The sequence below is a fragment of the Equus caballus genome, chromosome 10 (genome assembly GCF_041296265.1).
Source record: "Equus caballus isolate H_3958 breed thoroughbred chromosome 10, TB-T2T, whole genome shotgun sequence".
Taxonomy (NCBI): domain Eukaryota; kingdom Metazoa; phylum Chordata; class Mammalia; order Perissodactyla; family Equidae; genus Equus; species Equus caballus.
Genome location: NC_091693.1, coordinates 46218147 through 46244941, shown reverse-complemented (window position 1 = coordinate 46244941; position 26795 = coordinate 46218147). Strand labels below are relative to the sequence as shown.

At 45.3% G+C, this 26795-nt stretch overlaps 1 protein-coding gene across 1 annotated transcript in view; it reads right to left on the bottom strand.

Annotated features, from left to right (window-relative positions):
- The window catches only part of NT5E (5'-nucleotidase ecto), a 59295-nt gene that overhangs the window by 14524 nt on the left and 17976 nt on the right, over nucleotides 1-26795 (bottom strand). Inside the window, exons 2-3 of the mRNA XM_023650758.2 lie at nucleotides 19850-20072; nucleotides 14978-15166 (exon numbers count right to left, since the gene is read on the bottom strand). Of these exons, the coding sequence (XP_023506526.2) occupies nucleotides 14978-15166; nucleotides 19850-20072 (412 nt within the window). The remainder of the gene's footprint in view (nucleotides 1-14977; nucleotides 15167-19849; nucleotides 20073-26795) is intronic.

Sequence of the window (26795 nt, the reverse complement as noted above, 5' to 3'; positions counted from 1 at the left end):
GGCTTCTTGGGAGGGTTAAAGAAGTTAGTGCAGATAAGGAAGGCTGACCCAGGGAAATGCTCAAGGAAGATCAGCCATCATTGTTCACCAGGTTCACTGCTGGACGTCTGTCTGATCTCAGCCCAAAGGCACTTCCTCCTGAGACCGTCTCTGGTGACGATGCCCCAGGCTGGGCCAGGTCCTCGTCTCTGTGCTCTCACAGCATCTCTGCTCCTCCCTTCACAGTGGGCTTTGTAATGATATATAATATGACTGACTGACTTGCATACTTAGAAAAATCAGTATCCCTTTCAAAACACTAAGTCTCCTGAGGCCAGGAGCTGCTGCGTCTGCGGGCTCTGCCCAGCACACAGAAGGCACTCGACAAATGTCTGTTGAATGACTCAGCTCAGGCAGTTTAGCCAACACTCTCCCCTAGATCAGACCAGGTTTTTGTGCTTTCCCTGCGGTGGAATCCATATGCAGCGGGAAGCAGTGCCCACGAGCCCACCTGCCCCCAACTCCCCTCAGTTCAGTTTCCCCAACCCGGGAGCTGGGTGGGGCTCACAGAGCGGAAGCGGAGCTGAGGGTCAGGAGACGGGGTGTGGGGGCCAGCTCAGTTTCAATCTGGTTTCCTGACCTTGGGGAGAGAGACCTTTAGCTCCTGGCGCCTAAATTTGTTTTCTAAATTTGTAAAACAAGAGATTCGATTAGTGGTTTAAACTAGAAGAGGTTTAACCTTTTTTTTAAGCAATGAGCCTCTTTTGCTCGCAGGACAGCTTGGGGTGATGTGAGCATAGAGCAGGCGGCTCGGGCAGTGCAAGTGGAGATTGGGGGGGGGGGGCGGCCGAGTCCAGAGTTAGGCTCCCTGCCACGAGGGCTTGTCTGGGCCGAGTGGAGAGCACTGGCTGAGATGCCCTCCGTGCCCAGGCGGCCAGGCCAGCCGCTGTGTGCCCTGCCGCTGGTACAATCAATGTAATTTCAGTTTGGAGGCCAATCTAGAATGTATTGAAATTAATGCACTGCTCCCATCCATCTTTTAGCAGATGGTTTATAGGGCGCACCCCAACCCCCCCAGAATCTCGATCTTTCACGTTTTATATTCAAGGCAGCCGTTGTACATTTCACTTGACTTCTCTGGGCCAGGAACTCCTGCCCTAGGGACCGGTTATGCTGAGCCATCTGCATCTGCAGGATGTTCTTCAGTGCTCAGTGCCACATTCCTCCCACCACATGTGTAGTCCTGCACCGGGTGTGCTCGGCTGAGACTGTGCAACACCATTCTCTTGGCTTTAGTGTTGGGTGGGAGAAGTGTCAGGAAAAGTTCCATGAACTAGAAAGTAACTCAAGTGGCAAAAAGAACACAAGGACTTAACAAATTTAGTACATGTTCCCAAGAGCCAAAAAACAATTTTAAAACATGAAAATCCCCTAGAAGCCTTCACTACGGGGACTTCCACACACAGCAGCAAGGAAAACCTTAGGGGAGCCAAAAGTTTGTTTTTTCTTTCAAGACATTTGCTTATAATATGCTCATGTTGATCTAGGCCGTATTCTTTTCCAGGTGTCTTAAGTACAGTGATAACAACCTGCAGTTTTTCAGATCTTGGTTGTTCCACACAATCTTTTCAAAGGCCCAGGTCCACTGGACGTAAAGTAAGGTAGAAGAGAAGGCACAGACCCCCAGAGCGCTCTGCCGGGCCCAGAGTCCCTCGTCACAAGAGAAATCTTTTCTAGCATTTTCCATTTTACATCTTAGGTTATTTCTGATACAAATTATTAAAGCCATCCAACTTTTAATTGTTTTGATGGCCTGAAATTTCCTTTGAAAATAAGCTGGGCAACTTCTCTTCTCTCTCAGGAAATCAAAGAGCAGGAGATTGATGACACAGTCATTCAAACACTGGACAATGATGGAGATGGCAAACGTGACTTCTAGGAATTTGTGGCCTTCGCTGCCACGGTTGCCACTGCCTGCCACAAGTTCTTTGAACACAAGTGAACTAAAGAAAGCAGCTAAGGGGTTCCTGTAACAGAGACGAAGGTCACGCGAGGAAGCAGAGAGCAAGGGCTCGAAGGCCAGGAGCGGCGCTTTCTAGTGTGTTGTAGCTAATTAGGAAGCTTGATTTGCTCTGTGAATGAAAACTTGAAAACTTTCCAGGGGCTGTTTGTAACGGGCCCGTCATTATTTCTGCTATATTAGGCATACATGTTAGCTGGCTGGTCCCAGGGGCTCTTGGTAATAATCATTCAGGAAAGTCAATTCTCAGTCATAAAGCAAGTGCTATACCGGCTACCGTGGCTGTGTAGAATCCTAACCCAGAAAAAACAAACTACCAGAAATGACTCCAGACGTTTGTAGTTTCCTTGTCGCCGCTACATTTTTTGTTTGTTTGGGTCATGTCTGTTCACTTTATTTTCTTAGGGGGAGAAGGAGAATCTTAGAGAGCAGCCACGTCTTTGTATTTGCATCGCTAACTGCCTTTTCTGCCAATTTCCTGGTTTTTAAAAAAATTTTTTAATTTATTTATATTTATTGCAGTAACATTGGACTATAACATTATATAACTTTCAGGTAAACATTGTAATAGATTTTGCTTTCTGTGTAGATTACATCATGTTCACCACCCAAAGACTAATTACGGTCCCTCACCACATACATGTGCCTCATCACCCCCTTCTTCCCCCCGCTCCTCCCTTCCCCTCTGGTAACCACCAATCCAATCTCCATTGATATGTGTTTGTTTGTCATTGTTTTTATCTTCTACTTATGAGTGAGATCATATGGTATTTTACTTTCTCCCTCTGACTTATTTCACTTAGCACAATACCCGCAAGGTCCATCCATGTTGTCACAAATGGCTGGATTTCATTGTTTTTTATGGCTGGGTAGTATTCCATTGTGTATATATACCATGTCTTCTTTATCCATTCATCCCTTTATGGGCACCTCCATTGCGTCCAAGTCTTGGCTATTGTGAATGATACTGCAATGAACATAGGGGTGCATGTATCCTTATGTATTTGTGTTTTCAAGTTCTTTAGATAAATACCCAACAGTGGGATAGCTGGATCATATGGTAAATCTATTCTTAACTTTCTGAGGAAACTCCATACTGTTTTCCATAGTGGCTGTACCAGTTTGCACTCCCACCAGCAGTGTGGAGGGTTCCTTTCTCTCCACGTTCTCTCCGACACTTGTTTCCTGTCTTGTTAATTATAGCCATTCTGACCAGAGTGAGGTGATACCTCATTGTAGTTTTGATTTGCATTTCCCTGATGGTTAATGATGTTGAACATCTTTGGATGTGCCTATTGGCCACCCATATATTTTCTCTGGAGAAATCTCTGTTCAGATCTTTTGCTCATTTTTTAACTGGGTTGTTGGTTTTTTTGTTGTTGAAGACATATGAGTTCTTTGTATATTTTGGATATTAACCCCTTATCTGATATGTGGTTTGCAAATATCTTCTCCCAAGCGTTAGGTTGTCTTTTCGTTTTGTTGGTGGGTTTCCTTTGCTGTGCAGAAGCTTTTTAGTTTGATGTAGTCCCATTTGTTAATTTTTTCTTTTGTTTCCCTTGCCCGGTCAGACATGGTATTTGAAAAAAATGCTGCTAAGACCGATGTCAAAGAGCATACTGCCTATGTTTTCTTCTAGAAGTTTCATGGTTTCAGGTCTTACATTCAAGTCTTTAATCCATTTTGAGTTGATTTTTGTGCATGGTTCAAGATAATGGTCTACTTTCATTCTTTTGCATGTGGCTGTCCAGTTTTCCCAACACAGCTTATTGAAGAGACTCTCCCTTCTCCATTGTATGCTCTTGGCTCCCTTGTTGAATATTAGCTGTTCATAAATGTGTGGGTTTATTTCTGGGCTCTTGATTTTGTTCCATTGATCTGTGTGTCTGTTTTTGTGCCAGTACCATGCTGTTTTGGTTACTATACCTTTGTAGTACATTTCAAAATCAGGGAGTGTGATACTGCCAGCTTTGTTCTTTTTCCTCAGGATTCCTTTGGCTATTCAAGGTCTTTCATTGTTCCATATAAATTTTAGGATTCCTTGTTCTAGTTCTGTGAAAAATGTTGTTGGAACTTTGATAGGGATTGCATTGAATCTATAGATTGCTTTAGGAATATGGACATTTTAACTATGCTAATTCTGCCAATCCAAGAGCAGAGATTATCTTTCCATTTCTTTGTGTCTTCTTCAATTTCTTTGAACAATGTTTTATAGTTTTCAGTGTATAGATCTTTCACTTCTTTGGTTAAGTTTATTCCTAGGTATTTTATTCTTTTTGTTGCAATTGTAAATAGGACTGTATTCTTTTTTTTTTTTTTTAAAGATTTTATTTTTTCCTTTTTCTCCCCAAAGCCCCCCGGTACATAGTTGTGTATTCTTCGTTGTGGGTTCCTCCAGTTGTGGTATGTGGGACGCCGCCTCAGCGTGGTCTGACGAGCAGTGCCATGTCCGCGCCCAGGATTCGAACCGACGAAACACTGAGCCGCCTGCAGCGGAGCGCGCGAACTTAACCACTCGGCCACGGGGCCAGCCCCAGGACTGTATTCTTAATTTCTCTTTCTGCCACTTCCTTGTTAGTGTATAGAAACGCAACTCATTTTTGTATGTTGATTTGTATCCTGCAACTTGACTGTATTCATTTATCATTTCTAAAAGTTTTTTAGTGGATTCTTTAGGGTTTTCTATATATAAAATCATGTTGCCTGCAAAGAGTGACAGTTTCACGTTTCCAATTTCAATCCCTTTTATTTCTCTTTCTTGCCTGATTGCTCTGGCCAAGACTTCCAATACTATGTTAAATAAGAGTGGTGAAAGTGGGCATCCTTCTCTGGTTCCTGTTCTTAGAGGGATAGCGTTCAGGTTTTCTCCATTGAGAAGATGTTAGCTGTGGTTTTGTCATATATGGCCTTTATTATGCTGAGGTATTTTCCTTCTATACCCATTTTATTTAGAATTTTTATCATAAATAGATGCTGTACCTTGCCAAATGCTTTCTCTGCATCTATTGAGATGATCATGTGATTTTTATTCTTCATTTTGTTAATGTGGTCTATCACATTGATTGATTTGTGGATGTTGAATCACCCCTGCATCTCTGGAATAAAACTCACTTGAGCATGATTTATGATCTTTTTAATGTGTTGTTGTATTCGATTTGCTAGTATTGTGTTGAGGATTTTTGCATAGATGTTCATCCGTGACAGTGGCCCGTAATTTTCTTTTTTTGTGTTGTCCTTGTCTGGTTTTGGTATCAGGATAATGTTGGCTTGTAGAATGACTTAGAAGCCTCCCCTCCTCTTCAATATTTTGGAAGAGTTTGAGAAGGACAGGTATTAAGTCTTCTTTGAATGTTTGGTAGAATTCACCAGGGAAGCTGTCCGGTCCTGGACTTTTATTTTTTGGGAGGTTTTTGATTACTGTTTTATCTCCTTACTTATGGCTGATCTCCTTACTATTCAAATTCTCTGCTTCTTGATTCAGTTTTGGAAGGTTGTATCATTCTAAGAATTTATCCATTTCTTCTAGATTATCCAATTTGTTGGCATGTAGCTTTTCATAGTATTCTCTTATAATCTTTTGTATTTCTGTGGTGTCTGTTGTAATTTCTCCTCTTTCATTTCTGATTTAATTTATTTGAATCCTCTTTTTTTCTTGGTGAGTCTAGCTAAGGGTTTGTCAATTTTGCTTATCTTTTCAAAGAACCAGTTCTTTGTTTCCTTAATTTTTTCTATCTTTTTTTAGTCTCTATTTCATTTATTTCTGTTCTGATTTTTATTATTTCCTGTCTTCTGCTGATTTGGGGCTTTGTTCTTCTTTTTCCAGTTCCTTTAGGTGCACTGTTAGATTGTTTATTTGGCATTTTCCTTGTTTGTTGAGGTAGCCTGTATTGCTATAAATTTCCCTCTTAGAGCCACTTTTGCTGTATCCCATAAATTTTGGCATGTCGTATTTTCATTTTCATTTGTCTCCAGGTATTTTTTGATTTCTCCTTTGATTTCTACATTGACCCAATAATTATTCAGTAGCATTTTGTTTAATCTCCACATTTTTGTGGCTTTTCTGATTTTCTTCCTGTAGCTGATTTCTAGTTTCATAATTTTGTGGTCAGAAAAGATGCTTGATATTATTTTGAACTTCTTAAATTTATTGAAACTTGTTTTGTGGCATAATATGTGATCAGTCCTGGAGCATGTTCCATGAGCATTTGAAAAGAATGTGTATTATGCAGTTTGGGGATGGAATGTTCTATATATATATATCTGCTAAGTCCATCTGGTCTAATGTGTCACTTAAGGCCAATGTTTCCATATTGATCTTTTGTTTGGATGATCCATTGGTGTAAGTGGCGTGTTAAAGTCCCCTACTATTATTGTGTTACTGTCTATTTCTCCTTCTATGTCTGTTAATAATTACTTTATATATTTAGGTGCTCCTATGTTGGTGCATAGATTTTTACAAGTGTTATATCCTCTTGTTGGATTGTTCCCTTTATCATTATGTAGTGCCCTTCTTTGTCTCTTGTTACAGTTTTTGTCTTAAAGTCTATTTTGTCTGATATAAATATTGCTACCTCTGCTTTCTTTTCTTTGCCATTTGCATGGAATATCTTTTTCCATCCTTGCACTTTCAGTTTGTGAGTGTCTTTAGGTCTGAAGTGTGTCTCTTGTATGCAGCATATATATGGGTCTTGTTTTTTTTATCCAATTGGCCACCCTATGGCATTTAATTGGAGCATTTAGTCCACTGACATTTAAAGTAGCTATTGGTAAATATGTATTTATTGCCATTTTATTCCTTATTTTTTTCTGAGTGTAGTTGTTCTCTGTTTCTTTCTCCTTCTCTTACTCTCTTCCCTTGTGGTTTGATGGCTTTCTTTAGTATGTTTGATTTCTTTCCACTTACTCATTGTTTATTTATTATAGATTTCTGGTTTGTGATTACCATGAGGTTCCTATATAATATTCTATGCATATAGCAATCTATATTGAGTTGATAATCTCTTTAGCTTGATCTTTCTAAAAGCTCTACTCTTTTACTCCTCTGCTCCCACATTTTATGTTTTTGAAATCTTATTTAATCTCTTATTTTGTGTGTCTATCCACTACTCTCTTATCATTGAAATAGGTAATTTTAGTACTTTTGTCTTTTAACCTTCATATTATCTCATAGGTGGTTGATCTGCTACCTTTACTGTATTTTTGCCCTTACCAGTGATTTTACTCCCTGGGTTTTTTTTGATAATTTTCTCATCCCTATTGATGGCCCTCTCTTTCCCACTTAAATAAGTCCCTTGAGCATCTCTTGTATAACTGATTCCTTGGTGATGAACTCCTTTAATTTTTGCTTGTCTGGGAAGCTCTTTATTTCCCCTTCCATTCTGAATGATAACCTTGCTGGATAGAGTATTCTTGGCTGTAGGTTTTTTCCCTTTCATTACTTTAAATAAGTCATGACACTCTCTTCCAGCCTGTAGGATTTCATCTGAGAAGTCCGATAATAGCCTATGGGTTTTTCTTTATCTGGCACTTGTTGCCTTTCTCTTGCTGCTTTTAGGATTCTCTCTTTATCTTTAATTCTTGACATTTTAATTATAATGGGCCTTGGTGTGAGTCTCTTTGGGTTTGTCTTATAGGTGCTCTCTGTGCTTCCTGTACTTGGATGTCTGTTTCCTTCCTTAGGTTAGGAAAGTTTTCAGCTATTATTTCTTCAAATAGATTCTCTGCCCCTTTGTCTCTCTCTTCTCCTTCTGGGACACCTATAATATGAATGTTAGCACACTTGATATTGTCCCAGAGTTCCCTTAGACTGTTCTCATTCTGTTTACTTCTTTTTCCTTTCATCTGTTTAGCTTGAGTGATTTCCTCCAGTGTTTCATCTAGCTCACTGATCCATTCTTCTGTATCCTCTACTCTGCTATTTGATGCCTTCTAATGAATTTTTCATTTCCAGTATGGTATTCTTCACTTCTGATTGGTTCTTTTTTATATTTCCCAATTCTTTGTTGACGTTCTCACTGTGTTCACCCAGTCCTCTCCCAATATCAGTGAGCATCCTTATGAGTTTTTGCTTGAACTCTTTGTCAGGTAGATCACTTATTTCTGTTTCATTTAGTTCTTTTTCTGGGGTTTTGTCTTGTTCCCTTGCTTTGAATGTATTCCTTTGCTCCCTCACTATGTTTCTTTCTCTGTGCTTATATCTATGTATTAGGTGAGTCAGCCATGTCTCCTGATCTTGGAGAAGTGGCCTTATGTAAGAGATGCCTTATGAGGCCCAGCAGTGAGCTTCCCTCTCATCACCAGTCCAAATGTTCCAGGAGTGACCCCTGTTGTGGGCTACTTGTGTCTTGTTGCAGCAGGGTTGCTCTTACTGCAGGTACTCAGGGAATCTAGGCTTTCCCTCCCTGGCTGGCTATTTGTAAATCTGGTTTGGGGAGCCCCAGAATCATTGGCTACAAGGGCTAATAGCACACTCCTGTTGCAGTTTTCCTGTTAAATGGGTAGGCACCCAGTGTAGCTGGGTTCTAGGCTCAGGGGCTTACAATTGCTATAGGCCTCAGGCCTGCAAGCCTCTTGTCATCTCTCTCAGGATTGCAGCTGAGTGGGGCTGGCCCTAGGAACAGGAGCACACAATTGTTTCAGGCTTTGGAAGGGGGGCTGATCCTCTTTGTGGCTGATTGTGAAGCACAGGTCTTCTGCCACTGATAAGCCCCATCCCAAATAGGTCCACACACACCATCAACACAGTCCTGGCCTATGCACACTTCCCAACACCCTGGAGTGTACCCAGTCACCCCACTGCAGAGGCCCTCACCTCTCCACCAACGCCCCCAACAGTTCACCTGCTCCTCACACAGACTCTGCCCCGCAGAGGCAGAAACCCTTGCCTGCCTGTAGAAATCAAGGCAACCAGTCTATGCAGGCAAGCAAGTAGGCTGAGGGCTTGCTGTTGGGTGGGGCTGGTCCACAGGGTGGGCTGCCTGCCCTGGCTGAACTGGATTAAATCTGCCCTCTAGTGGGTGTGGCAGACCCCTGGGATGACAGGCTAGGGAAAGAATGTCAATGGTGTCTGCCAGCATCTGTGTCAGCATACCTGTACTAGGTTACAATGGTCACCACCAATGTCTCATTCTCTGGTGATGTCTCACCTCTCACTGAGATGCACCCAGAGCCTACCAGGTGAGTCTCTTTTCATCAAAGGTCTGTACAGCTTTCTTTCTGGTGACTTTAGGTTGCTTTCTGAGACAGGTGAATTTGTGCATGGGTCCTTTAAGAGCTGGGTTTTTTACAGCTGTAAAAGAAATACTTTTGTATACTCCTCTTTTTCATTTAATACTATATTACATACATTTTCCCATGTTGCAGAATATTAGAGAATTGACATATTTGTCCTGGACCTACTTGCTCTAAGGCCTAGGTCTGCTTATATATTACCTAATTTTTAAAATCCCTATGACAGTCTCTGAGGTAGTATATGCCTGTAAACATTTTTAAAAAGAAAAAGCTGAAAGGCCGAGCCCGGTGGCTTAGTGGTTAAGCTCACTAAGTTCACATGCTCTGCTTCAGCAGCCTGGGGTTCACAGGTTTGGATCCCAGGCGCAGACCCAGCACTGTTCATCAAGCCAAGCTGTGGCAGTGTCCCATATAAAACAGAGGAAGATTGGCACAGATGTTAACTCAGTGACAATCTTCCTCAAGCAGAAAGAAGATTGGCAACAGATGTTAGCTCAGAGCCAATCTTCCTCACACACCAAAAAATAAAAAAAATAAAAATAAAAAGCTGAAGCCTGAGAGGTTATGTAACTTGTCTCAGGTCAGACAGCCAATAGTGACCAACTCCAGCAGGAAACTGGATCTGTCAGAGTCCAAAGCACTTTCCACAACCCCACACTCTCCCAGTGAGAGTGGGAGAGATGAGATCCTTCTCAGAAGACCATCAAGAAGGAAAATTAAGGCAACATGAACTGTAGCCCCAGGAAGAGATGTCACTTTGTCATGGGAGTGGGTTCATGACTTCACAATGTGGGCCATCATCAACTCAACCTGCCAGATGACCTTGACCATGCTTTATGCTTGTCCTGTTTAGAATTGGGGTTTGGATAGCCCCACTTCATCTTGGAAAGCAGTTTTCATGAGATGTGGCTAAAACTGATCAGTGTTAAGTGGCTGCAAAGATGGAGAACCAGAAGGCTCTGGCTTTGCTACATGAAGGAAGCTGGTGTTGAGGCTGGGGTGTGGCTAAAAGTTGACTGAGAGGTCCCCAGCAAGCGACCACTGGACAAGTTAGTGCCTGTGCCACCAAGCACAGCATCTTTGAAGCTTCTGGCCACACCTTTGCCATTTGGCTGATTCTCTCCTCACTTAATGAACCAAAGACATGAGCTGTTCTTATTGATGCCCAGAGGAGATGGCTCTTTGTTGGAGACTGTCTCCCTGTCCTGTGGATGTGGCATAGTAAGACAATTTTCTTGTTCTAAAAGGCAAGATTATCTAAACTACAGGAGTGGAAATTAATGGAGAGGTGAAAGATTGCAAACAATGACAGAGTCTTTCGGCCTCCCTCCCCCAGTAGTAAAGTGGGCATGGGTCTACCCCTCACATGTGCACCTCGCCATGGGCTGCAGTGGGAAGAATTAGCCTTAGCTTTTACCATCTGTCTTGTCTATAATGACGCTGTGAACTCCATTTGTTTTGAGAATGAAATTCTGTGGCCATTAAAATCATTTATGTTCTCTAATAAATGAAAGAGGTTGAATTTCATAGTCCAATAAATGCGTGCCTAAATCCAGAGACAATGAAAATTAGGTATTTTAAAAACTGATCAAATAAATCTTAAAGGAGCTGCACCTGTTAACATTCATTCAACAATTCTGGACACCTGCCTTCCATGTGTCGGCCATAGACTCCGTCAAGGGTCCCTAGTGGATGCTTCCAGGCTAAGGGGAGAGAGAAGGACTGGGAGGGAAGGAGCTCCCGAGGTTGCAGGTTCAATAGGCTGAAGGCCAGATCTCAAAGGAGTGAGGGGTGAGAAGGCTTTAAGGCTGAGAGGCTGTGACAAGGGAGGGGGACAGTGGGGCTTTGGAGATGGACTAATTCTGGATGATGACCCGGTCTCAGCCTGTGGCCCCAGAAGTGAAGTTGTTGAAATGGAGTGGAGGTGACACTCAGGAGTTGAGAAGATCAAGGGACTCTGAACTTTGGGTAAGGGATGAGCCATCCATGTAGACACTTAGCCAGGATGAAGGCAGGAGCCGGAGAGGAGAGGAAGACGGGAAGTGGGGTGCTAAATTCTCGGCAATGTTGGGGAGTGGCCTGGGGGCCATTAGATGACAGTGATACAGAGGGGGACAGAGTGGGATAGCCAGCAGGTATGAGCCTCAAAGAAGTCAGAGTATAATTAAATTCACTGCAGTAACCTAAGGAAGTTATAAGGTATTCTGTGAAGACCACGTTTATTTGCCCAAATTTTGGGAAGTAAGCAATCAGGCTCTTTGTGTGGATGGCTCTAGGGAGCAAGATGTTAGAATAGAGGGGATCAGAGACAACACTTCTAACCCCATTCCTCTGCAGATATAGAAACTCATGTCTATAGTCACTCAAGGCCACAGCTGGCCAGACTGACTTGCTCAATCCAAAATTCAGTTAAAATAGTGGGAGGCCAACAGAGAGACAGCATCTTAGGAGTCTGCCTGCCTTCAAGGGTCGCACAGAGGATAGAGTTCCCTCGTACCTGCTACAGCTTTCCACTTGCCCTCACTGTTTTACTTTTTTCTCCAAAGGCAACAGCATGGACCAGTTCAGGACTCTAGGATTTAATTTCTCTAGAGAAGTCATTTGCAAACTAGCAGCTGTGTCATTCTGGAAGCCTGGTCAGGGGGAAGTGCTCTCAGACTCTTCAGTCCGATGTGAGAGTGGTCAGACCCTGTGAGGTCATCTGCACATGCACACTATAACCAAAAAGAACCTGGAATGATGTCCAACATCTGGAGAGGAGCAGTTGCGTTACTGTTTTGGTTATGCCTTATTAAAAGCCACGTTTTAAAAAATATGGGCCAGCTACAATACAATGAAATTAATAGGTGGTAACCAGTATTAAGAGAAATTAAATAACAGGAGAGAAAATATCAGGTCCAATCCAGATGCCTTTGAAATTTTCTTTCAGGTGTGTATATGTGTATGTGTGTACATGGTGGGTCCTGTGTGTGTGCTGAAATGATTCTCAGCAAGATTTAAAATTCCAAGGGATGCATTATTTTTAACTATATTTTTATTAACTAATAATATTTAACTTTAAATTAATTTTATGCTAATTCAATTCAAACAATTCAGTGGAGGTTTTTTTTTTTTTGGTGAGGAAGATTAGCCCTGAGCTAACATCTGTTGCCAATCCTCCTCTTTTTCCTGAGGAAGATTGGCCCTGAACTAACATCTGTGCCAATCTTCCTCAATTTTATACGTGGGACGCTTGCCACAGCATGGCTTGAGGAGTGATGTGTAGGTCTGCACCCAAAGTCTGAACCTGCAAACCCTGGGCCACCAAAGCGGAATGTGCAAACTTAATCACTATGCCACCAGGCTGGCCCCTCAGTGGAGTTTTTCTTGTTTTTTAAGGCTGGGAACATTTATTTAAACAAGGAAATGAGGCTTATCCTCTATTGTGTCCTGGAATGACTTTTTTTAAACTCAAAATGATAAGAATCAGAATTAAATATTTTCACGAGAACAAGTTTAATCTTCGCAAGCAATCATGAAATCAATGACTAAGACTCTAGAAGCAGTTTTTTCAGAGACTATAATTCTCTACCTCAAGACTTATGGATAAGCAAATTATAATTTTTATCTCTAAATCTTTCTTTCATCTAGTCATTCATCATTAACTAAAAATTCATCTGCTTACAAAAGACACATCCTGTTTTGCAGGTCATTGTTGACTGAAACAAAGTGACAGGAGCAAAGGGACAGTTCTGGCTGCAGAATTAATGGGAAGCCAGGCACAGTCACCAAACCTTTTCAGGCCCATCAGGGCACAATGACTGACGGGCACATTTTGATGGCTGCTGTGGAGGACCGACCGGCTCCCTAAGCCTGCGTGGATCAGGACGGTGTGTAAGCGAGTCAGGAGGAACACGGGGACTCGAGCACCTGAACGGAGGGTTTCGATACCTTGGATTGTTCACGCACTGTTTTGGTCAGGCCCGAGTTTTCAAAACATGGGCTAGCTACAATACAAGGAAACTATTTACCAGGTAGTAACTGGCACTTAAAATCAACAGCAGAACAGAAAACAGCAGGTGCTTTGTGAAAGTTTTCTTTTGGTTTGTGTGTGTGTGTGTTTGACAGTGTGTGTGGGTCCTCCTGTGCAACGCCTTTCTTATTAGGGATCACAGTCAAAAAAGTTTGAACCTGTTACTCTCAGGGACGAGAGGGTGGACGCAGATGTCCGGTTCCCGCTGTGTGTCCTGGGTTCTGACTTTGCCTCAGGCAGAAGCTCAGAAAAGGGTCCAGGGAAGGGTTTTGCACAATCTTACCCACAAAGCCGGGACACAACTGAAACAAGATGGTGCAATACTGGGCCCTGTTCTGAGGCGCTTCACCCGCCTCCATTCCTTCCCTACAGGGAGTCACACGACCCTTTCTAACAGGTGCTGTTGTCACTGCCCTCATTCCACAGATGAGGGCGATCAGGCAGAGGCAAGATCTCACCACTAGTTAGTGGAACAGCCCATCGGACGCCAGACTCTTGATCTCTACCCAGCGCTGCCTGATGACCTGCTCCAAGGGGATCCGTCCTGGGCTTGGCGCTCTCAGTCCATCTAACTCTCCCAGAGTTACTGCAGTGGCTCTCAGATGTTCGATTGCAACATTTCCCACACAGAGAAAGCTCCCATCACTGCCAATGCCCATCATCGCCCTCATCACTTGCGTATCGCCTGATGTGGGCCTGAAGCTGTTCTTATTGCTTCACATATGTCCTTTCCCATGAAACAACACACATCCTTCGTATGAGTAAGTGCCTCATCTGTTTTAGTCTAGTCTGTAAAAACAAAACCCTACTGGTTTTTTAACCCACTGCATTGATTTCACAACCACTAATGGGTATAATCCAGTTTGAAATAATTCTCTAGCCTCTGTCTACCAAGAGGTAAAACTACTTGTGAAGGAAATGAATTAGTAAGGAATTGAACCACTCATTTTCTCAAGTGAAGGCCAGCTCTGCTTTGTGAGAGTTCACCAGTGTCACCATTTGATCGGCCTGTGTCTACTGGTGGGCAACCTCCACACCACGGCACAGCAATGGGCAGTTATGAAGTGTTTCCACACACACCATCTGACCTAACTTTCACAATGTGGCACGTTGAGCATTACCATCCCCCTCATGGAGCGAAGCTAACAGCTTCAGAGAGGGGGAATGACCCGCTCAAGGTCTTTCAGGTGAATCAGGAAGGAGGACTTCTGACCCAATATTGCATTTCTTTCTTTTCTTTTTATAATCTGTGTCTCTTTTTCTGATTGCAAAAACAACATGAATTCCTTATTTGAAAGTACTCTAAAGTGCCAAGAAGAAAGTAAAAATTACCCATACGCCCTTCTTAGTGATAATCCCTTTTAACGTATTTGGGTATTTCTTATTGTTTGGGGTATTGCTTATTTTTGCTTTTATGAAAATAGCCTCGCCTTAGATAGCCCATACAGAGACAGGCGAAGCAGCAACCGCTTCAGCGGAAGGGCTGTTCCTGCCAAAGCCTCCCCAGCCAGGCCCCTCCTCTTCCTCCTTTCCCTGAAGACACCTCACAGTTCCATGCAGAAGAGGTGGTGGGCGTGGGGGGACAGACTCATTGAGCCAGACTCAAAAATTTGGGGACATTAAAGGTTCAAAATAGAAAAAAATGGGTTTTCTATCTAAAACTAATTCACACCAAGGGGGGTTGATGGAGGAAAGAGTGTTATGCAGACACCCCGGCCATATTTGGAAACAATCACCTGTATAGAGAAACGTGTTGGAGTGTCCTCCCACCACGACGTCCACGCCCTTCACTTTCTGAGCGATGAGTTTATCCATTTCAAAACCAGAGTGTCCCAGTGCAATAATTTTGCTCACATTTAGAGTTTTCAGCTTATCTACTTCAGGCTGCAACGCAGTGATTTCATCTTCAAATACTAAATTCGTTCCTAGGGAACAAAATAAGTAAAATAGATATTTAGTAATAGTAATTTTTATTATATTATATTGCTCATTATACATACATGTCAAGTAAAAATACCTTAATCTACTAAAACTCTTAAATCACTACGACCAAAACATATTTATAAATTAAACATAAAACCCCTACAAAGCCAATAAAAACTCACATCAAGATCCTCAGTTACATTCACTGAAGGCCGCACTAATTTAAGGTTGTGGATGATAGCATGTCGCTTAAATTCCATCTCAAACTATGGGGAGGTGTTAGATTGGAAAGCCTATCTGTTTTTTAAAATCTATTTTTATATTTATACTTCCATGGTGTCAACGCAGAAAATGCCTGAGTACATAAGAATGATGAGCTACGTGCTTGTCCACTCGTCACGCCATACACCTTAAACTTACACAGTGCTGTATGTCAGCTATAGCTCAAAAAAATTTAGTAACTCTAAGGCTTTTTTTGCAAGTTCAGGATAATCAATCTTCAAACTTAAAACTGTCAGTCAGTAGTCCTTGGACACCAATCTTAACATGTCAGGTGACAACCCCGTCTTGTTCACTTGATGAGGTCAGCATTGGGGCACCCCCGAGCTCTGCACTAGCCAGGGCCTCACCCAAGTACCGTGGGCACTGGCACGTGCACATTCTGCCCTGGCTGCTCACTCCCCACAGCGGTACCAGCCGATCGCCTGCCGGCTCAGGTCGACTGCACAGTGGCCGCTCCGTGAGCTGCAAGCACGTGCTACCCAGCACGGCAAGACCTCGGTCTCTCCCTGTCTCTGCAGCCAAACCTCAGCAAGCCTGATGTCTCATGGCTTTCACTGGCAGAGAGGAGACAGCAAACACAGATGCTGCCCTGAAGTCACGTCCAGTACTCTGTGACAAGGGAGCCCTCCAGATGATCCAGACTCCTTTAGGCTAAATTTCTAAGAACCATCACTAAAATGAAAATGTCAAAACATGAATAACATCTCAAAAGGAACGTTCAGAACCCAGGAGTCTTCCATCTCCAGTCTGAGAAGGATTCACCTCTCCAAAGAGTGACAAGACTGCTGAACACATCCCTGTGATGCTGAGATGTTTAGGAGTCTCTGTGCTCCAGGGGGGATCTCAACATTAGTCAACTCAACACGAGCAAATGAGCAGGGAAGATAAACAGCACGGCTGCAGGCAGAGCCAGGGAGGCCCCGGACTAGGTGCCTGAGACTCAGCAGCATACGGATGCATGCGGGTTTGACCAGCAGTGTTGCCAGGAACTCACAGGCAGCATTTAGAAATCAGGAGTTGCAAGAGCTTTGCCACCACTGTCTGCCTTGAGAAGGTCAGAAATAGTCTGCCCCTTGCCAGTCACCTCAAGAAACCCAGGACTCCTGGTCACCCCTGAGTGCTATGTCACCTTCGTGGGCCTCTCCCCGAGCCTCCCTTTAAACTGCCCCCTCCCCCATGCCACACTTGACCCTTCTGCCTCCTGCTCAGTTTTTCTCCCCAGCACTTACCACCTTCCAACCAGCAAACGTTTTACTCATTTATTCTCCCACTAAACACGTAAGCTCCAGTGGGCAGGGGTTGTTTTGGTCAGTGTCCCTGGTACATAGACAGGCACTCCAGGGAATGAATGAACAAACGAATGACTATTGAGACTTTCAGAGAATGCTACCACCTTGTGCTTCAGTTTGGCTGGCAGGAAGGAACAAAAAGTTCAGAGAAATGCCTCTGAGCACAAAGGCATGTGCTCTCCTAACACATCGGGAAGCTCGTGGGGTCAGTCACCACACATGCAGAAAGCCTGGGATAGAGGTATAGGAATTTCATTATCCAGCTAAAGTAAACTAAATGTGCTAGAAACACAAATTGTACCTGTGGGTGCCCAGGCCACCGGGACTGGAGGAATGGGGCTGGATTAGGGGCCAGAGATCTGTAGGAAGAGCCCACACTGGCTGCTGGGCCAGTGGTTTTGGAAGAACCAAGCGTCTCCAGAAACACTGCTCCATACCCCAGCTCCTGCACGAGTCCCCACACAAGCCAGCCTTTCTCTCCTGGAGCTGCTGGGAAGAGCCCCGCCCCTGCATATCCTCTTCCTTTGTACAGCCTGATAAAGGACTAAAATGGGTGCCGTCAGAGTCCCAGCAAGGCCGGTCGGATTTCTGGAGCCCCACGGCTCTCCATGAACACCCCCCGTCTCATTGGTGACTATGAAAGAAGGGAAGGGCTGGCCTCGTGGCCGAGTGGTTAAGTTCGCGCGCTCCGCTGCAGGCAGCCCAGTGTTTCGCTGGTTCGAATCCTGGGTGCAGACATGGCACTGCTCATCAAGCCACGCTGAGGCAGCGTCCCACATGCCACAACTAGAAGGACCCACAATGAAGAATATACAACTACGTCCTGGGGGGCTTTGGTGGGAAAAAGGAAAAAATAAATAAATAAAATCTTTAAAAAAAAAAAAAGAAAGAAAGAAGGGATAACGCTGTCCTCCAAATCACGCCAGAACTCCTCAGGCTGGCGTTCGGGAGGCCCTACAACTCACCCAGTCCTCACCCAACTTCCTAGCTTCCCCTCCTCAGAACCCCTGTTCCAGGAAACTGAACTATCTGCTCTTTTGTAACTGTGGCCCTACACTTCCCTGCTCTCCTGTGTTCATTCCAGCAGCATGTGCTGAGAACTTCCCATCCACCGGGCACCATGCGGCACACGGAGCAGTGGCTGAGGCAGACAGGGTCCCTGTGCTCACGGAGCTTGTGTCCGACCTCACTTCTGGAATGCCCTTTGCCCCACGTGCTTCACACGGCCCTCCGGGGGCCTGGGAGCTTCTTCCCCAGGTCTGTCTGACCCCAAGTTGGCCACCACTCCTTTCACTCACCTCGCCCAGCCCTTCCCCCTTCCCTGACTTTGTTTTTGACTCTCTTATGGCATTTAATTACATTCTATCCTAAATGAACACAAAAACCAGTGGATGGAATACAACCTATGGAGACACACAATTCTTCAATTATTCAACAAGTCCACATCTTTATCCAGAGACCCTAAGCTGGCCTCTATACTATGTTCTAGATGTTCACTGAGAGGACACCCAGGCTCGGTCCTCAGGCTGCTTAGGCTAGCGCAGGAAGCTAACAGGAAGGGACGAATGCAACAAGGGGAGGTGCTCAGGCGGAGGTGTTTTCTGAGGTGTTGGGGACCCAGAGCAGGAGCGTCCAACCCCATCTGGATGGGCTGTCATGGGGGAAGCGGCTGGGCCACTCACCCCAGCCCTATCCACACTGGCAACTGGTTTGTTAGAAGTTAGGCAGCCTGGTTCACTCTGTGGTCTCCACCTTCTCCTCTTTGCAGCAAAGCCCTAGGAGGCCCCAAAACCAGCAGCGTCCCCGAGGCCCAGGGAAGGTCTGGTCAGCCGTGCAGTGCGGTCTGCAGGGGGAGGGGGGTCCGCGGGCAGGCTGGTGGGGTGGAGAACAGCTGAGGCTGTCAGTGGGCTCCCTCTGGCACAACCATGTCCCTCTTGCTCAGAAGGCACCTCCAAAATAATTCAAAAGCCAGTGACTTGTCACGTCCATAACTGCCCTGTGGTTCCACAAGGACCTCAGCAATAGCCATTGAGCGAGTGTCATGTGGTGAGCAAAGGTCTGGTCCCCTGTGGGACAGACGTCTATGTACCACCTGGAGTGCCTGACAATGTCATCTCCCCCACCAGTGGAGACAGCCTCATGCCCCTCGCCTTCACGCGGCTGCAGGGCCCTCCCCGCTCAGGCGCAGAGCCGGGCTGCTCAGGGCCAAGAACCACAGACCTTCCTGCTGTTGTTTCTAATGGTCTGGACCTACTTGAATAACAACAACAATAAATATATTATTTTTCTAACTGTCAAAAATTATATGTCCTTTATTAGTTAATTCTTCACGAAAACCTTTGTTTCTAGATAATGCTAGCTCCTACTTTCCCTCTTTTCTTCAAATATGGAAAAAAATTAATTTGGATAATTTAGAGAAAATGTCATTTTTATTCTCATTGTCAAAGTGTTTCAGTGAAAGAGTTTCCATAAAAGTGGTTCAAAAATGCTTCTTCAATGGTCTCAAGATTATATATGTATCTATGTGTGTACATATCTATATACAGATATAGCAGAAATATATTAAGATATATACCATAAGACCATTCAAGAATATACATGTTTCCCAGAAAGCCAGATACAACAAAGTCATTAAAACTACAAGAGATAAATAATGAAAAGGGAGAATGGAGAGTTAACTAGCCATATAAAAATCATACTAGAAAGGGAAAGACAAGGTAAGTTGAGGGAAAACCTTAGCTCCAGGCCCCCGGGCTCCGCAGGCAGAAGGGCAGTGAATTATGTGGCTCCATGTTCCAGTGAATGACTCTGCACTGTTTAGCACTGGATAAAAATCACCCTCTCGTCCAATTTTGAATGCATTGAATTACTGCACTGTTTATGTCAACAAAGCAGTTCATTGAGCAGAAGGAGAATGTCGGAGAATGTCTTTAAGAAGCAGCTTAGAACAACATGGAAGCCACCCGTTGGGTTTCATCAATGTCATCCTAAGTTTGCCATCTGTCCAACACCACACGTTGTTCCTCCTTTTACCCACGGTCCATAAAGATAATGCCAAGTTCTGATTTAAAGCATCTATTTTCAAGTATCGAATGCTATAAAAGTAGAAAATACCTGGATTTGAGAGAAAAGGGGTTTCTTTTGAAGTGTATCCAACAATCCCCACAAGTTCGGCACCAACAGAAAGAATTTTATACGGCAAATAAAGTCCGGATATTTGGGACGCTAGCGGCCCCTTTGCTTTAATATTTGCACTCAGAATTGGAAAGTTGGCCTTTTTGAGGAGCGGATCAATCAGTCCTTCTACACCGTTATCAAATTCATGATTTCCCAGTGCCTGGTGGAAAGGGAAAAGAGAAAAAGAATTAGGCACGCCGGAACTTCTAATAAAAGCATACTTTAAGGAATGTTCCATTAGACCAGCGGCTCCCAGGCCCGGCAGGGCTCTAGGGGACCGACTGAATGTCCTCTGTCCTCCTCACCCCCCGAGATCTGACTCGGTGCCCCTGGGGTTGGGCCCAGGGACACTCACATAATCGGGCTGTTTAAGAATTGCTCCCCACGTCCCGCATCCCCTACTGAAGGTGGCATCAATGTGCATGAGACTCGCCTGGACGGCTGGCGAGATGTCCATCGTCCTGCCATCCCCAGGTCTGGGAAGGTCTGAGAGTCTGCATTTATTAGGCTCCACCCAGCCTTTCATGTTCCCTTTTCTGTCATAAGCCCACACTTCAATCTGCCAACCCAATTATTCCAACCACCCTCTGCCAGGCGGAACCGTTAAAATCAAAAGGACTTTAACAAAAGGTGACTGGAAAGGTATTGTAGGGAGAGACCCCAGAGGCCTCTCTTCCTCATCGCATCTCCTCGGGCATTCTTCCCTTATGTTCCCACAACTGTTTTTTCCCAAGAGGACTCCGTGGTCTAATCCTTCTCCCAGAGGCAGGCAGGGGATAGCACTCGGCATTGCAGAGCAGGCACCGGTTTCTTCCTTGGCAGCTCTGGGCCACCCTGACTTTCATTCCCAGCAGTTTCATGTCTGAGGAAGAACAGGATGGTGAAATGATGGATCACACGGCCCTCAGGGCATGCTGGACCGCTCTGGGCACAGGGCTCTTCCAGGCGCTGCCATGCTTTCACGCAATGCTGCCCTCCCCCGTGCCCTGCGTTCTCCATTCCTCACTGTTCTGAGTGCACAGCAACCACTTTCACATCTGGCAGCTTCCCCTGGAGTAACATTGACAAAACACAACATGCCAGCCACCTCCTCTGAGAAACTTTCCACTCCTTTCTCCACCGGCTCCTGGAATGAGCCCATCTCCAAGACGCACCTACCCACCCGCTCTGGCTGCAAAGGCGGTCTTGCTAACTTAGTACTTAAACCAGTGAGTCTCAAACCTTTTGAACACCACCCCCGATTTTGCTTCACTTTGTGGGTCATCTGGGAACAGGCCTGGAAGTGCTGGCTGGTGACCTCTCAGTCTAATTAGGGCCTCTTCTCTCATAGCCCCCACTCTCTTCCTTCCTGACAGATTCCTCACTCTAACGGCATGTTCGTGGGGGCCTGGCCAGAGTGAGTGCTCCCTGAGCCACTGTGTCCTGCCACCTCCACCCTTCCTGGCACTGTAGGCCCTCACCTGCCACGCAGGCACTCCCGAGCATCTGCGGCTCAAAGGCTTGTGTATGTTATGTCCTCACATGTGTGTTTATACAGAGAAAGCAACACAACGTCTTCAAATTCCCACATATCTGCCTCACCAGTTAAACTCAGCATTTCTGAATTTGCCTTTCCCCTCAATCTCTGAATATCTACTCATTTTTATTCTTCCTCTTACCTAATTTTCTTGTTGTTAGTGCAGTGGAGTCAATGCCGACTCCTCACTGTGCACAGCAGAGCGGAGCCCTGCCCTGTCGTTTTGTGCCACCCTCTCACCTTCCAGCGCTGTAGCAGACCGTGCCCTGCTGCTATTCATAGGGTTTCTAGGGCCAGTTTTTTCAGAAGTGGGTGGCCAGGTCCTTCTTCCTAGTCTGTCCTAGTCTGTAAGCTCCACTGAAACCTGTCCACCATGGGTGACCCTGCTGGTATTTGAAATACCGGTGGCAGAGCTTCCAGCATCCCAGCAACATACAGCCACCACAGTGTGACAACTGACAGACGGGTGGTGTGGTTCTCTGACTGAGAAATGGATCGGCCCCATGGCAGTGAGAGCATCGAATCTTAACCACTAGACACCATCCAACTGCCACGTGGATATTTCCCCCAACATCTCACAGGCACCCCAAGCTTACTGCTCTCAAAGCCCCCTCCTCAGGGAGGTTTCGTGCTGTGAGGTTGGGATTATTAATATCCTCACTGGACAGATGAAAGAAACTCAGGTGTAGAGACACTGAATGAATTGTTCAAGGCCACTCAATTAGGATGTGATGGAGCTGGGACTAGAACCACTTTCTTGTGACCTGAGCCTTCTTAACCTCTATGCTTGGATGTAAAGGGCTTTGTATGAAGCCGAGTACATAGTGAGCACTCAAATAAAATCCTAACTACTTGCAGTTTTCCATGCTCTCACTTATCTTTGCCTCTTTGTATATAACAGATAAATGATGATTGATAGATCAATACATAGGTAGGTAGATAGAACAGACTACTACTTTTTTATGCCATGCCTTTACTATCTTACTCATCTAATGGCTTTAGCTCCTGAAGTCTGACGATCCTTTTAGAAGAGAGACTTCCTAAGAACGCTTCATTGCGCTCCCCGTCTGAGTTAGCTGTTTTCCCTCTGCTCCGACGGCCACCTCTCTGCACCTAGCAGACCCCACACCTGCCCACCGAGCCCGCTAAGGCCCAGCACAGTCCCCGGAGCAGAGCAGGGAGGCACCACGGAATGAAGACATGAATGAGCAGAAGAATCTCTAACCACATCTTTTTCTTCCATACACAGCTAACTTTTCCTACAAAAATTAATGAAGGAAAATTCCTTTGTAAATACTTACTTTCTTTAGAAACTCACAATTTCTTTTCCCCACCTTGCCTTTCTCCTACCCGTTTCTTTTCCACTGCATTTAGTAGAACGTCATTGCTCATGAGCTCTCAGAAGGAGGAGCACGCGACTCATGGGGCACACCGTGCTCCCACCGCACTGCTGGCATACAGCAGGCGCTCAAGAAACGTGTTAAGTAAATTATTTACTCACTTCTATTAGTTTTATTAATAACCTAATACCTTAGGAAGAGTCTGCCTAAGAGAAGAACTTAGAGCAATAAAAGGCACAACGTAACAGAGTGATCACCTTCCCACATTCCTTCACATCTTAGACGGCATTTGTAGCACAAATCCAAGGAATTAAAAAATTTAGGTTGCGGTATTATTCTGCTTTTTTGGTCCCCTCTGGAAATCCCCATCCACCTTTCCCTCTGTGTGCCGGTCAATTTTTTGCTGCTCTGCCCACAGCCTTCCTCATGCCCTTAACACCTAATCCTGATCTGAGCTGAACTGATCCCCGCACTTGGTGCTACGAGCCTCATGCCAGGCAAGCGATTTCCCAACCCTGATTCACATTCTTACACTCTCGCTGTCTCTCTCTTTTGTTTTTTTGCTTTCCAAACATTTCATTTCTAATATTGGGCTCATTCATTCGCAAACTATTCATTCACTAACTCTAGCCCTATGAAAACCTTGTATAGTTTTACTACGAACACTAAATTTCACCGAATGCACTTTTCTGTAACTTAAGAGAGCTGAGCCTAGCAAACGACCTGCAGTATGTCCAACCCCAGAATCACAGAAATATAACGTGAGCATTCTGGTCTTTCCCAGCTCCTCACGCACACTGCTTTCTTCATGCACGAGAAAACCTAAACACTACAAAAAACAACAAACAAAAACCCCAAAACTCCGAGGATCTCATATGAAAGAAACTTTCCACACTCTCCCTCCAGCCCAGCTCAGCATTTTTGGCCACGCAAACGCCTGAAATGTTGCCTGCTGTTGAAAGCTAAAAACAAATGAAAATGTAAGGACAGGACGAGATTTGATTCTTCTGTGACTCAAAATCCTCTTGTGGTTGTTAAATGAACTCTGAGGAACACAGTCTGATATTTTTTAACACCTTCTGCAGGTATCTGTTAATATTTACATTAGATGTGGATAGTTAGTGAAAATCCAGTGGCTTTGGGGAAACTCTCTGTTGACTAAGTTGAAGGCTCATAAGGCGTTTCAGGTCATATGAATCATCAACAAGAGAATGATGATACTCTAAGACTTCTGACTCCAAGTTTCTTGTTTTGATTATTAAAAATATCCTGCAGTTAGGCGTAACCCTACAGTCGTGTCTAAACTTTGGGTTTATAATTCTCATGAGTTCTGACTGCAGGCTAAAGTCTACTTCCCCTTTGGGGAGAAGCTATTTCTTTACTTAAGACACATTTTCAGGAGATTACAAGGTGATCACATCTTTATTCACTTATTTCCAATGCACTGTAAGCTAAAAAGAGTTTAACGTTCAATTATCATCTCTTGCATATCAAATTAAATAGAAGGTCCCTAGTATCCACCCAAGTTGAAATGCAAACAAAAGCATGATGTCATAGTGCCACTGTCCCCTGCCCATTCCTCGCCCATGGCAGATGCCAATTAATTGATTGTCAGTCTCTCCCACTGAGTTTGGACTGAACCTGAGAATCCTTCTTATCCTGGTTCTGCGGAGAGTTACCGTCCATCAGCTATAGATTGATATTTGAGATGAAATTTGTCTTTCATGCCTGTACTATCATAATAACTATAAGTGTGGAATCTATTTATCAGCTTCTAACAACAGTAAAGTACATCGTCAGTAACAAATGCTAGAGGCAATACTTTCAAATAAGGAATCCTTCCTGACTGCTCTCTCTTCACCATGTTTGTTCCATGAACAGCGCGGATGGGGTCTGCAACTGAACCCAGGAGTCACACCGACAGTCAGCTGCCTGATTGCACTGTCCTCGGCGGCCACGTGCCAACTTCCATGCTTTTCTCACCCAAGCCCCCATAATCCATTTACAAGGTACCTAACACAGGAGAAATACTTGGTAAATATTTACTAAATAAGTGAACAAGTAAATAAATAATTGGTGCAGGGGAGGAAAAAAAAAGAGACAGAGAATCAGTTCCCAAGGCTGGAGTTACTGGGCCTGAGCCCTGGGGCTGGTTGCAACCTAGAATTCTGAATCAGGGTCATCGCATCTACGTACACTGTAAGGGGAAAAAGGGTTACAAGACACAGTCTCTCTGGCCTCGGGTACCAAACTGGTGAAGAGTTCTGTTTCAGAGGCCTCAGATGATGGACACAGCAGCCACAGAGTGATAATTTTAGCAGGACACTGGCCCACAAAAGGCAAGCAAGCTGCAAAGTCCTGAAAGCTGGAAAGCCCCAAAGGCCAAGAACCTGTCCTCACCGAGGAGAGAGGCTGCGTTCACCACCAGGAAATGTGTCCCCAGATAAACAAAGCCAGGGGGAGGTCAGGGCGGCCCGGCTCTGCCAGCTCCTGATGCAGCGTCCTCGGTTCGTTGGCCTCGACTTGCAGCTGAATTTTTATTCCAAGTGCTACCAGAAAATTTAGATTTTTTCCAAGCTTTGAAACGACCCCTCCCTCTCTCCCTTTTAGGCCTGCCCGGCAGGAAAGCAGCAAAGTGGGTTATAGCCACTGTGACAATGCACCGGCAGGGATGCGGCTGCTGGGCAGAAGCCCAGGCCACAGTCCGGTTTCTCGCTTCCGGAGACAATACATGGAGCCGTCTGCGAGCCATCTGGGGGTCACCGCCCTTCCTCCCCCAGACTCCCCAGCTGCTGGCCAGCGAGTCCCCCTGCCAAGTTCTCAGCCGAGCAGGGAAAGACAGTGACCCCCCAGTAACTAGTGAACGAGACACTAGTGAGGATGCGTGTGGTCCCAGGGTCGGGAAAGGGCCTCCACCCCGACGGAGAAACAGGTGGCAGGGCGCCACCGGGCAGCCCTCTGCTCCCGGCCACCTCGCCGGGGAGGCCCGCGGCTCTGCTCCTGCACCAGCCCCTCCAGGGGCCTCCTCCTCCACCGCAGCCCACTGCCCGCTCTGCTCCTCTCTTCTGAGCCAAACCTCGCCGGAGTTTTCCAGGGGGTGTCCTGGCCGCCAGGCTCACACCTCCTACCTAGTCACAGCAGCCGTCCCACGGCGCGTGCGCGAACCCCACCTGCCCACTGCGAGCTCCAGCTTTCCGCCTCTCCAGGGCTCCCGCCTCCCGCCGCAATCGGGTGACCCTCCTCCATCTCCCCTCAGGGGCCTCATTTTTCCTGCCAAACTTCAAGTGCCCTCTGATCCAGGAACACTAAGCCGCCCACACGTAACGAGCTGCCCGACATGCAGCTCGAGTGTCGCTTCCTTGAGAAGACGTGGCGACAGCCCCCCGGCTTGTGCGTCTGTCCTGCCTCTCACGCACGTCTCGGACAGCGCCTGTCCTGCTGTAGGGGTCGGTCACACATTGTTCTCACAGGGCGTCCCCTGTCCCTGTACCTTCGGTGACGCCAGACGAGCGCCTGGCACCACTGCTCAGGAGACGTTTACTGAATGAATAATAAAACCACCCAGTCCTCCTGCCCCATTTTACTCTATGATTTGTTATGTGAGTCATTAGAACTTTTCAGAAGCAGGAAATAAAAACAAACAGTAAATAATGTCTTACTTGTAAAATGAGAAAAACTCAGCGGCTTGGAAGCCGGTGAAAACCTTAGCCAACCGCATAACCATCCCCCGCACACCGGTGGCAGCCCCTCTCAGGGCCATCTGCCTGGGTCCCTGGTTTTCATTTCCTGTGTTATTTATATTTCTACTAAGATCTTATTGCCACTTTGTGAGTGGAACAGATTTTCTTTTAAAACTTTGTTGAACTGTTCTGTGTGTCTTGTGCATGAACATTATGAGATTTCATGATGGCAATTAGGGAGAAAATGGAACTTTTAAAATTGCAATGTTTACTCACTATATTGGTAAATATAACTCATTTATTTTAACTGCCGTGTAGCAGTCCATTGTAAGAATAAACCATACGTT